Source organism: Cnephaeus nilssonii (assembly GCF_951640355.1).
Source record: "Cnephaeus nilssonii genome assembly, chromosome: 3".
NCBI lineage: Eukaryota > Metazoa > Chordata > Mammalia > Chiroptera > Vespertilionidae > Cnephaeus > Cnephaeus nilssonii.
The window spans coordinates 8,423,633-8,435,684 of record NC_137074.1 but is presented as its reverse complement, the minus strand read 5'-3'; the positions used below and the strand labels follow the sequence as shown (position 1 = coordinate 8,435,684).

The 12,052-nt window shown below is 57.9% G+C and overlaps 1 protein-coding gene across 1 annotated transcript in view; it reads left to right on the top strand.

The window, feature by feature from the left end:
* TSPEAR (thrombospondin type laminin G domain and EAR repeats) overlaps window positions 1-11,437 on the top strand; it is a 116,854-nt gene extending 105,417 nt beyond the window's left edge. Inside the window, exons 10-12 of the mRNA XM_079767161.1 lie at window positions 4,542-4,729; window positions 7,944-8,045; window positions 10,874-11,437. Of these exons, the coding sequence (XP_079623287.1) occupies window positions 4,542-4,729; window positions 7,944-8,045; window positions 10,874-11,027 (444 nt within the window). The 3' untranslated portion in view covers window positions 11,028-11,437. The remainder of the gene's footprint in view (window positions 1-4,541; window positions 4,730-7,943; window positions 8,046-10,873) is intronic.
* Window positions 11,438-12,052: the final 615 nt, after the last annotated feature.

The window sequence follows — 12,052 nt, the reverse complement described above, 5'->3', positions numbered from 1 at the left end:
GTTCGATCCCTGGCCCCAGTCAGGGTGTGTGCAGGAGGCAACCAATCGACGTCTCTCTCTCTCTCTCTCTCTCTCTCTCTCTCTCTCTCTCTCTCCCCCTCCCTCCCTCCCTCCCCCACTCTTTCCACTCTCTCTAAAAAGCAATAGAAGAAATATCATTGAGTGAGGATTAACAAAACAAACAAAGGGCCAGGACAAGACGCTGAAGGGAAGGCAGGAGCAGGAGGAGAGGTGGTTACAGGACCCATCCATGGTGATGTCCATGACGGCAGACAAACCGGCCTGCAAGGAGGTGGCCCCTGCATTTTCAAGTGGCATCTGTGAGCCTGGACATGGGCATCCTCAGAAGGGAGGCGGAGGCAGAGGGCAGAAATGGGCCAGCTGCACGGAGGCGAAGGCTCGTTCCTGCGATGCGACCCTAAGGAGCGCGGGCCGAGGGCAGGAGAGAAACATCCAGGAGCCGGTGGGCGGAGCAGGACTCGGTGGCCAGGATGGAGGTCTCCAGCCCGAGGGCGGAGCTGTCCCGGGAGCCAGGACGCTGGGGCTGCTCGGATGGACGCTCAGGGCACTGCAGCCGCCCAAGCTCTGAGGGCATCCACCAGCTTTGCGCCCTGCCTGAGGGCCGCCTTCTCTTACGAGCCGCATCTGGTCACACCTCGACAATTCCTCAAACTCCGCAGAATTCCACTTTCCTGTTTTGCCAGCATTTCTTTTTTTTTTTTTTAAATATATTTTATTGATTTTTTACAGAGAGGAAGGGAGAGGGATAGAGAACTAGAAACATCGATGAGAGAGAAACATCGACCAGCTGCCTCCTGCACAACCCCTACTGGGGATGTGCCCGCAACCAATGTACATGCCCTTGACCGGAATCGAACCTGGGACCTTTCAGTCCGCAGACCAACGCTCTATCCACTGAGCCAAACCGGTTTCGGCATGCCAGCATTTCTGTATTGTGTTTAAGCCTTGGAGATGCCTCGATGTGTTTACTGTTTGGTGTGGAGTTTGGTGTGACTGTGAGCTTTGAAGCCGGAGAGGCAGGGTGCTCGGAGAGCATGTCGGGGGAGAGGTGCTGGCGTCGCGGGAGCCCCTTCGCGGGGTTCGGGGCGCAGGTTTGGGCCCTGTTTGCAGAGCTGTGCACCCTGCCCTCGCTGGGAGGAGCGGCGGTGGGTCTGGGTGACGTGGAGCTGCTGCTCCCGGGGCATCCGGGCACCCAGGGCTTTGGGTCCAGGTGAGTGGAGGCTGGCTGCCCACCCACCAGGGACTCTGGCATCCTCCCTCCAGGTGGCAGGAACCCAGGCCCCAGCCACTCATTCTCACCATCTTGGACCAGAGGAGGCCTGAGCTGGGCGTGTCCAGGAGGGAACGGCTCCGTGCATGGAAACCAGCCTCCAGCTGCTGGGGTGTCTGCTCCCTAAGTGAAGGCTGTGGGGTTGTGGGGCTGTGGTCACGTGATCAAATGGAGGCCCAGGTGGAGGGGGTGGGGATGAGGAGGGGAAATGGTAAGGGAAGGGAGAGGGGCACAGCTGGCCAAGGTTCTGGGTTCCGGGTTCGCTGCCTTGGGAGATGGGCCTGATGGTAAGTCCCTGGTGGACCTGAGGATCCAGAGCCAGGAAGGCTTGGGGCAGACTGGCTGAGTGCCCAGGGCCCCTGGGAGAGGGTCGGTGATGGAGGGAGCGCTGAGCCAGGCAGGCGGATGGGACGCATGGAGGTGCTGCACAGAGTGGCCAGCAGGTGTGCCGGTGCCGGGGAAGCTGTGGGCTTGTTGGAAACAGTCTCCACCAAGAATGCAAATGTCCAGAAGCAAATGAAAAGAAAGAAAGTTGGTTTAAGATCCACCTCTGTAAGGAGAGGGGTGTGAGAGAGCACCCTCCTGTGGTCCCCACGCCCAGGAAGGACCTGGGAGGGCCGGGCTCAGTGCAGGCCATGCTTGCGAGAGAGGGTGCTTTCTCCTGTGACTTCCGCTGGCTCTGGGAGGCAGGAGCCGGCAGGGGCCCAGGCGGCACGGTTTGGAGGGCCTGCTGGGCGAGGGGGCCGGGGGGAGGAGCTCGGAGGGGTACCCAGAAGTTTGCTGGGGAGTGTGGGGCTCTCCGCAGCCTCCCAGGATGGGACCGTTGTCCACCTTAGCCAGCTGCCTGCAGTGAGGATGGCAGCATCACCCCGGGTCCTTCGGGTGTCTTCCCCGGGCAGTGTCCCCACCTCCCCGCCCTCTCCCGGGCACTCCCACTCCCTGGTTCTTGGCTCCATCAAAGCTGGAACCCAAGGACCTCCTTGCCCACACTGGCCCAATGACCCCGGGAGCCCACCCACCCTCGAGGGAGGCTGTCAGGGGCTCCAGGGGCTCCGGGCAGCACCATCACCCCAAGAGGTGCTCCCGAGCCCCCGGGCGCCATGCCAGGGCTGGCAGGGCAGGGCTCCGGGGGAATTCCGTTGGAAGGAGGGAAGGAGGGGAGAGCCCGCCCAGCCCAGCAGGTGCCTCAGGCTGGTGCAGCCCCAGGCAGCTTCAGACCTGCTTCCCAGTGCGGGGAGCCCAACCTCTGGCCCAGGGTGCAGGTGCTACCGCTCTGGGGAGTTCCTGGCAGATACACTGTGGGGGTGAGGGGTCACTGGCAGCAGTGACTGTGACCCAGCCAGCCCCAGGCAGGTCTCTGCTCGCCTGTGGCCAGATAAACTGCAGAGGGCCTGTTGCATTTGAATCTTAGAGAAACAAGGAATGACTTTTTAGTAAAAGCATGTCCTGAGTATTGCATGGGCTCCACAAGTCCTGGGAAATTGTTGTTCCTCTGAAATTCGCACGGAACGAGGCTCCTCGTGTTTGTTGTATCGGCGCCCGCCGGCGGGGCGCACAGAGCAGAGGCAGGATGACGGCCCCCCTGAGCGACGCCCTCCTGACACTCCTCCCCGCCTCCCGCCCCCGCCACACCCTGGGACCTCTTCTCCCCAAGCTGCCAATGCCCAGCACCCTCCCGGCCCCCATGGTTCACCCTCGGTGCTGGGCTCGGGAGACGGGAGCGGTCTGAGTCCAGTGGCTCAGAGCCCAAGGAAGTCTTGGCCACCTGGGGGAGATCCTCTTCCAGCTCCTGGCCGCTGAACTGTGTAGGAGTGCCCGTGTGCACTCATGCATGCAGGCGTGTGTGCACACAGGTATGTGCATTTACTCTTGCACACGCGTGGGCCGTTTCCCATTGACATGGTTTCCCCAGCACAGGTCAGAGGAGCTGGGATCTAACAGTCTGACATCTCCTGTTCGGTTTCTGCAAAGTCACCACAACATGTGTGTGACTCTCCGCCCCGTGTGGGTCTGTAACTGTCGCTGTCCGTGCAGCAGCCACCGGGCGGGTGATGCTGAAGGCCCCTGCGGCCCCGGTGTCCGAGCCTGCTCAGAAGTCGTGGGGCGCCCCAGGGAAAGAATGGTGCCACCTCCCGGAGCCGCGTGGGGGAGAGCACACGCTGATCCAGAAAGGCCTTACCCAGCTCCTGGCCCCTGTGAGGGAGCAGGGACTGCCGGGTGTCCTGGTTCCGGTCCTTGTCCTAGTGAGTCATCCTTTGGCTTAACCTTACTTGGCTCTGCTCCTCAGGACCGATCCAGACCTGTTTCTAGAGCTCCTGGCTCCGAACCCAGCTTAGGGGCCCCCAGGAATGTTCTCAGACAGCAGCTACATGGGCTGGGCTGAGGCGGACAATGTCGCCCTCTGCTGGGCATAGAAGAAAAACACTGTCCCCCGGCCACAGTGCACTGCCTGGGTCTCCCTCTCTCACCACTGGGCCTCTCCCTGTACCTGCCCCTTGTTCCCCAAGAAAATGTCTCCTTTCGTTTCTGCCCTGCCTTCTCAGGGCCTGGATGTGGATTTCTCTGGTCCTCTCCTCCCCATGCACCAGCGCCACCATTAGGCCCCAGATGCTGGCCGTGAACTACAGCATTACCTTCCTCCTCGTGGGCCCCACATGCAAATCAGCTCATGCAGCTCAGGGTCTGGGGCAAAGGCTCCACAGCTGGCCACTCATGGAGCTGGCCAGCCCTGTGGACCCTGCACGCCTCAGCCTCAAGGGTGACAAGTGACTTAGGAGCAACGGCGTGCACGGGGACCCAGAGATGGGGCTGTGGGGGGAACCTCAGGCAGGAACGGTGCATAGTAAGAAACACAAGAGGTACCTAGAGGTTGCTTCAGAGTTCAGGGCCAGACTGGAGCAAGCAGGGAGGGCTCCCTGGAAGAGGTGTTGTAGCAGCTAGACCTTGAAGGAAGGGCAGCATTGGGGCTTGGGGGAGGGGGTGGCACAGACAGCTAAGACGCAGTCACCTCAGATGGCACAGTTCAGGTACAGGCACAACTGGCATTCATGTTTGTAAAGGGAGTGAGAGTCGATGCCTTGGGAAATTGAGTGAATCCAGGCTGGAGAGCAGGGACCTTGCCAGACGAGCTCGGCGGTGTGTGTGTGTGTGTGTGTGTGTGTGTGTGTGTGTGTGTGTGTGTGGCGTCACTTGGCGGCTCCTGCAGTCTCTGTTCATGAGTGCGGCCTGCCCTCCTCTCCTTCCCTCCCAGACATTTGGCGCCGCGGACTGGGAAGTGTTCCACATTGGAGACAGGATCTTTCTCGCTGTTGCCAACAGTCACAGCTACGATGTGGAAACGCAGGTGCAAAATGACTCCTACGTCATCAACTCGGTCATCTACGAGCTGAACGTCACTGCACAGACATTCGTCAAGTTCCAGGAGATCCCGACCTGCAGGTATGGCTGAGCCGGCAACCGGCTGGGTGGGAGGGCGAGGCCGGCCGGGCACAGCATCAGGTCGGCTCACAGCGACCTTCCCCACCGTGCTCCCCACCGAGCCCACCCTGAGGAGGCGGCATGCCCAGCCTCGTGCTCGGTCCCCAAAGCCACACGCGGTGGCCACCAGCACCGAAGGCTGCCTGCATCCCGTGTAGGTGGGGCGTGGCCTCACTCCTGCATGTTGCAAACCTCCTCCCAGGCCAGTCCAGGGATTTTGTGGCTCGCGTTTATCATCTTGACTCTAATTCCTTTGAAACAGTGTGGTTCGTTCGTTACACTTCAGTGGTTTGTGTTAAATTCACAGGTATGTGCAACCATCACCACAGGCGCTTTTAGGACATTTCGTGCCTGGGAAAGAAACCCTTACCTTGAACGGTCACCCTCCCCCATGGTCCCCAGCCCCTGGCACCACCAGCCGGCTGCCCGTGCCCGCGGATCCCCTGTGGTGGACATTCACACGAAAGAACACGTGTCATGCTTCATTCCTTGTGTGGCCAAATGATAGGCATCGTATGGACAGGCCACATTTCACTCACCCAGTTGCCCGTTGATGCACATGTAGGTCATGTCCACCTTTTGACTAAATGCAGTTGTTCTAAAGAATAAAGAACCGCCCTAGACGGTTTGGCTCAGTGGATAGAGCGTCGGCCTGGGGACTCAAGGGTCCCGGGTTCGATTCCGGTCAAGGGCATGTACCTTGGTTGCGGGCACATCCCCAGTGGGGAGTGTGCAGGAGGCAGCTGATCAATGTTTCTCTCATTGATGTTTCTAACTCTCTATCCCTCTCCCTTCCTCTCTGTAAAAAATCAATAAAAAATATATATATAAAAGAATATATATATATATATATATATATATATATATATATATATATATATATAAAAGAATAAAGAACCCTCAGAGGATAGTCAGGGTAACTGCTGTCACACTGCCTCGAGCAGAGCAGAAAGCGGCGCTGCACACCGTCTTCCCCCGGCGAGGCCAGGCGGCCTCTGCTGTGCGCGGGGTGCAGGCTGTGAATGTCCGCTGCTCGCGACTTTTCCGCGGGTCTTGGTTTCAGAACCCAGTTACGATTGGAGGAACAACTCACGTGGAACACCACCACTGACCCTTCCCAGGGCCACACCTCTCAGGCCACTCCTCAGTGAGCAGAGCTGTGGCCAGCACTTTGGGGCCGAATCACAAGCGCCCATGGCCGGAAGGGGCCAAGGCGTGATCCTGGCCAATGGGAGAAGGAAGGTGTGAGGTGCCCCAGGGTCCCCGCCGGCCTCAGCCATCCCTGCATGCCCCCAGTACCTCCTAGACACCCCCTCGCTCCCGGGGTCCTGCCTGAGCACCCTGCTCTAGGCCAGAGCTCTCAATCCCCACTGGGAGGGAACCTGCAGTTGAGTCTCCGCCAGACAGGGGGCCCTCTGCTGCCCGACCAGGCCTCAGCCCGAGGCCACCAGACACAGACTCCCTGGCCGGGCCTCGGCGTCTGACTGACTAGTGTGTGGCTGCAGCCTCAGTTTCCTCACCTGTAAAGTGGGCGCAGGGCCTGCAGTCATCAGAGAGGTGATGGTGGGGCCTCCTGGAGGGGCAGGATTCTGGGGAGGTCTTCCAGGAAGTTATCTGTCAGAGCCCTCCGAACTGACCAAGTCTGTGCACAGACTCATCCTTAGCAGACTCGGGAGCTTTTCGACTAAGACAGAATGCACGTGTTCATTTGCAACGAGAAACACAGCTCCCAAGCGCAGGGGACCATTTCTATGTGGGAACCTTATTGGTGTCCGGGAAGGAGCGGGAAGAGGGGGCAGAGGAGGGGGGGTTGGCAAGTTTCCTCACGTTCCCACCTCCAGGGTGCTGCAAGCACTTAGGAATGCCCCTCAGCTTAGCACTTTTCTGATTATATCAACCTCTTCAAAGTGAAAGACTCTGTGCCCATTTCACAGCAGCACCGCTCACACTGGCAGCCCACGTGTCCATCGGCGGGGGAGGGATAAGCGACCGTGTCCGTCCACACAGTGGAATAGCATTCAGCCTTAACAAGGAATGAAATTCCAGCAAGGCTGCCATATGCAAAAACCTAGAGGACAACATGCTGAGTGAAATAAGCCGGACACGCAAAGACTGGAAAGTTCCGGAGGTGGATGGCGGTGGTGGTTGCACAAACCTGTGAATGTGCTTAATGCCACTGAGCTGTGCACTTAAAAGTGATTAAAATGAGCCCTGCTGGAGTGCTCAGTTGGTTGAGTGTCGTCCCATGCACCAAAAGGTTGCCGGTTCAATTCCCAGCCAGGGCACACACCTGGGTTGCAGGTTTAATACCTGGATGGCAACCCATCGATGTTTCTCTCTCTTTCTCTCTCCCTTCCTCTCTAAGCACGTCCTTGGGTGAGGATTTTTTAAAATTGTTAAAAATGTATATGTATTTTACTACAATTTAAAATTTTTTTTTAAATTTTAAGTGAATAACTAAACTCCCTGTGTGGCTGAGAAAATCACTCCCTTCAGGCGTGGCCCCTCCTCTGTGGGTTTGGGGTGGGACCTGGGCCCCAAGTTCTGGGATTAGGAGAACTGGCTGGAAACCAGCATCCGAGCTCTGGGGTACCTCGGGCTCCGTGCCCTAAGGCCTGTCCCCTAACGTTGGCCCCTAGTGTTGTCCCCAACGTTGGCCCCTAATGCTGTCCCCTAACGTTGGCCCCTAATGCTGTCCCCAACGTTGGCCCCTAATGCTGTCCCCTAACGTTGGCCCCTAATGCTGTCCCCTAACGTTGGCCCCTAATGCTGTCCCCTAACGTTGGCCCCTAATGCTGTCCCCAACGTTGGCCCCTAATGCTGTCCCCAACGTTGGCCCCTAATGCTGTCCCCAACGTTGGCCCCTAATGCTGTCCCCTAACGTTGGCCCCTAATGCTGTCCCCTAACGTTGTCCCCTAATGCTGTCCCCAACGTTGGCCCCTAATGCTGTCCCCAACGTTGGCCCCTAATGCTGTCCCCTAACACTGGCCCCTAATGCTGTCCCCAACGTTGGCCCCTAATGCTGTCCTCTAACGCTGGCCCCTAATGCTGTCCCCAACGTTGGCCCCTAATGCTGTCCCCTAACGTTGTCCCCTAATGCTGTCCCCTAACGCTGGCCCCTAACGCTGTCCCCCCCTAACGTTAGCCCCTAATGCTGTCCCCTTGCTCCCACAGCGCTCTGGATTGGGAATTCTTCTCAGTGGGAGAAGATTACTTCTTGGTGGTTGCCAACTCCTTTGACGGAAACACCTTCTCCGTAAACAGTATTATTTACAGGTAAACAGCTTGGTGAGGCCGCACCCTTCTCCCCACCTGGCTCACCTGGGGTAGACTCCCCTTCCCTGCCGGCCACCAGACTCAGAGCGAGTCACAGGCCTGGAGCCCATGGGTCGTCGCCTGGAGCCGCGTGCACCCGAGTGCCGGTCACGCCCTGGGTCAGCCAGGTAACCGTAGTCATGCCGATGCTCACATCTCTGAGTCTGGCCGGGTGCAGTACACAGACACGGGATTCTATTCCACGTTCCCACCCAGGACGCCGGCAGGTCTCTCCACGCGTCACGCGACTTCGGTAACAGTTCACGTCCTCACACGGGCACCGTGCCATCCTTGCTAAGCTCCCTTCTGGCTGTTGCTCACGTATTGTAAGCACAGCACCTGGGATTTCCATCCCCATTTCCAGCTGCTTTTTGTGACCATTTCTGTGCCTAGCCACCCGACCAAACCACCGAACGATCAATTCTGATTGTTTTCTGGAGCAGAGCCTCGTGGGAGTCCTGAGAACACAACTGCCTCTGTGAATAAAAGCAACTTGGCCTCTTTCCCGCTCGTGTTTTCACTGTTAGCCTAGCGTTCCCAGCAGCTAGAACCTCCAGAAGCACCGTGAGGCCGGCAGCGCGGCCGGCGGCCGTGGTGAGCGCAGGCTCAGGGTCGCAGGGTTGAGCGGGACGGGAGCCGGCGCCCCAGTCCGCGTGGTCCCGTGGGCCGGTGTGCCTCCGCGTGCGGCGTGGCTCTTCCCGGTGAATCTGTTGACGCAGTGACTTGTGAGAGGTTTCCTCGAATTCCTGGGACGAGTGCCACTTGATACTATGTAATTACTTAACATGCCAGTGGCTACCAATTGTTTCGGGATGATTTCAGCGTTTTGCTTCTTTAACAGGAAATGAAATTGCTCTGTGGTTTCCTTCTGGGGCCGTACCTTTACCCAGTGTGAGGTGGAGCCTAACTTATAGGTACCCGCTCCCAGGTTTCCCACCCACGCCTCGGCTGGAAGAGTCTCAATAGTAGGATTTCGCTATTTCCTTCATGATTAGGTTACACCCCGTTCTAAAGCCACCTGGGCCAGCTCCCTTTCCCAGTGCCTCCCGGGGCCACTGGTGTCATGAGGTCTTCCGTCTCTTCTTGAGACAATTTTGGTCATCTGTGTTTTACTAGAAACATCAACTTTCTTTAGGCTTTCTAATTTTTATTTATTTATTTATTTATTTATTTATTTATTTATTTATTTTTTGCTGTAGAGTGTTCAACATGACAGCATGATTTTAAAATTAATTAAATGTATTAAGACTAAATTTTCCCAAACATGGCCAAGAAAAATGGGAAGAATAAAAACAGTGAAGGAGGCTCTGACAGCGTGCAAGGAAAGCAGTGTGGCTTTTGCAGAAATAAGTCTGTAGGGGGATTTAATACACTCCACAAGAAAGCCAATAATTATGGCCATTTAATGTGATAAATGTTGTATTTCGATTCAATGCAAAAAGGATACATTACTTGATAAAATAATTTGTATATCATTTTCTGTCCATCTGGAAGCAGGAATAAAGCTCTATTCCTGCTTCATATTATATAGAAAAATAAGTTTTATGAGGATTAGGCATCTAAATGTAAAAAATTAAACTATAGAAATATTAGGAAAAAGCTAAGATGATTTTTTTATAACCACAAAGTTATACAAGAAGACATGGCTGGAAATAGGTCACCTGGCTGACTACCTACCTTTAAAAGTTTTAAATGGAGAAAGATATCCTATTCAAAATCAAAAGACAAACTTTACCACACTTAGGACAGAAAAGGAACCCCTACAAAGTCATAAAATATTTTTTTAATTCAGAAAAATGGGCAAAATCTATGAACAGGGATTTTCAGAAGAAAACAATGGAAGACGTGAATAAACATTGGAAGTTGTTGTTCTCAAAGCAGGAGGGTGACACATTCTCTTCCCTCCATTACTCTGGGAGTGGCGCGTGGAAGTGGGGGGCGGGGGAACCCTGGCCCTTTCCCATCAGACAGGGATCACCGGCCTTTCCGGAAAGTAGTCTGGAAAAATAACAACATGAAAAGGACTCATGCCTTTGAACCCGGCACCCCGCTGTGAGAGCTCCACCCTACAAAAGTTGGAACCACCTGTCCGTAAATCCCTTTTGAAGGCAAAACCCAGGGACCGCTGACTGCAGGAGCAGCGGGCCATGGGCCGGGTTCCGGATCCAAACCTGGGGGGCAGGGAGTGGCAGAGCCGTGTGCCGGGAGCGCGATTCCTTCACTGAAAAGCGGGGGCGCCGTACCCGTGTGGTGGCAGGTGTGTGTCTGAGGGCAGGCGCCTCGATGTCAACTGTGACCCCAGGAGTGGGGACGGTGTGGGCTTAGCCCCTACAGTTACCCATCGAACTGCCAGGACCCTTCCCTGCCACTGCCCCCCCCTTCCTATTCCCCACCACCGCCCCCCCCCCTTGCCCGGGTGGTAGAGGCCCCAAGGGCACTCTGGGCTGGGACCAGTGTCTGGGTGGATAGGAGGAGCTGCAGGGTGGTGGGCAGGGCAGGTTCCTTCTTCCAGGCCTCAGTTTCCTTCTTTGCAGGCTCCGCATCTAGCTCTCTGAGAGTATAACCAGGCAGCTGTGCCGCCGGGGACATGGGGCCCCTCCGTGCCGTGCACGTGGGGGAGGCAGGGGGAGGCCTGGAGAAGAGCACCGAAGGCCAGACTGCCCACTTGGGGGGGGGCGGGGGGGGCAGGAGCCGGGGAGTGCACAGCCTGGACGTGCAGGCAGCTTCTCCCGCCCTGCACGCCGCCTGGCACAGACCGCCCGTCCGCGGCTGACGTGTCTCTCCCACAGGTGGCAGGGGTACGAAGGCTTCGTGGCCGTGCACAGCCTCCCGACCTTCGGCTGCCGGGACTGGGAGACCTTCCGCACCACGGCCGGCTCCTACCTCGTCTACTCCAGCGCCAAGGAGCCCCTCTCCCGGGTGCTGAAGCTCCGGACAGGGTGACGGGCCTGGCCCCCGGGAACAGGACCCACCTCACTGCACCCCGGGACCCCACCCGAGAAGCCCTGGAACCTCTGGGGAGATGCACCTCGCGCCCAGAGCGGCTGCCTCGCTGTCCCGGCCCTCCTCCAGCTGGAGATGTCCGTCACCTCCCTGGCCAGGTGCCCGTCGCAGACAGACCCGGCTGGCTTGTGGGCGTTCACCCGGACACCGGAGCTGCCCTGCATGCCGGGGTGCCCTGCAGGGATGTCGCTTTACAGGAAAGCTCGTACAGTTGTTTACCTCACACGCAAAAGCCCGGTCACCTTCCCTGCGGCGTCCGCTTGGGGCCTGGCCACGCTGCCCTGGTTGGCGAGCCCAGACGGGGAACAGGCGTGATGCCGCCCTGCACGTTCATACAGCTATTTATTGTACGTTGTCGACACTGAAATATATTTATGACTCTCTTTACACAGAGCAGGCTGCGTCTGCGTGTTTCAGGGCGGGGCGGGGTGGGGGGGGCAGCTCTCCGTGAGCACGGCCTGGGGCCTCGCTCTGCCACCGAAGCGGAGGCGCCCGCAGGTCCCCGGTCACCAGTGCGGCCGGAGGACGCCTCTCCTGCACAGAGCTGCTTCCTCGGGCCTCCGTTCACCCCTCACAGCGGCTGTGTGTGCAGGATGGCAGGGGCTGCCTCCTCGGGGCCAGTGCTCCCTCATCTCCGCCTGAACACCCCGAACCCTCCACCAGGGCGGCCTCCTGCCTCCCCAGGATGCTGCTGGGGTGACATGACACCCTGGGAACCTTGAGGGGGCGGAGGGGCGGGCTGGCACCACCCAGGCCTCGGGTGGATGGGAATGCTCCGTGCCAGAGGCCTTGCTGGGGAGGCCGCCGGGGTCCGCAGGAACCAGGAGACCATGGGTGGTGGCAAGGCCAGGCCTGCCCCGCTGTCCGCGCCGCCTGCTCGGGGAGGGACTGCCGCAGGGGGAGGTGGGAGCCAGAGCTGAGCAGCAGGAAGGCCCCACGCTCGGTTGATGCTCTGCTGTTTCCTC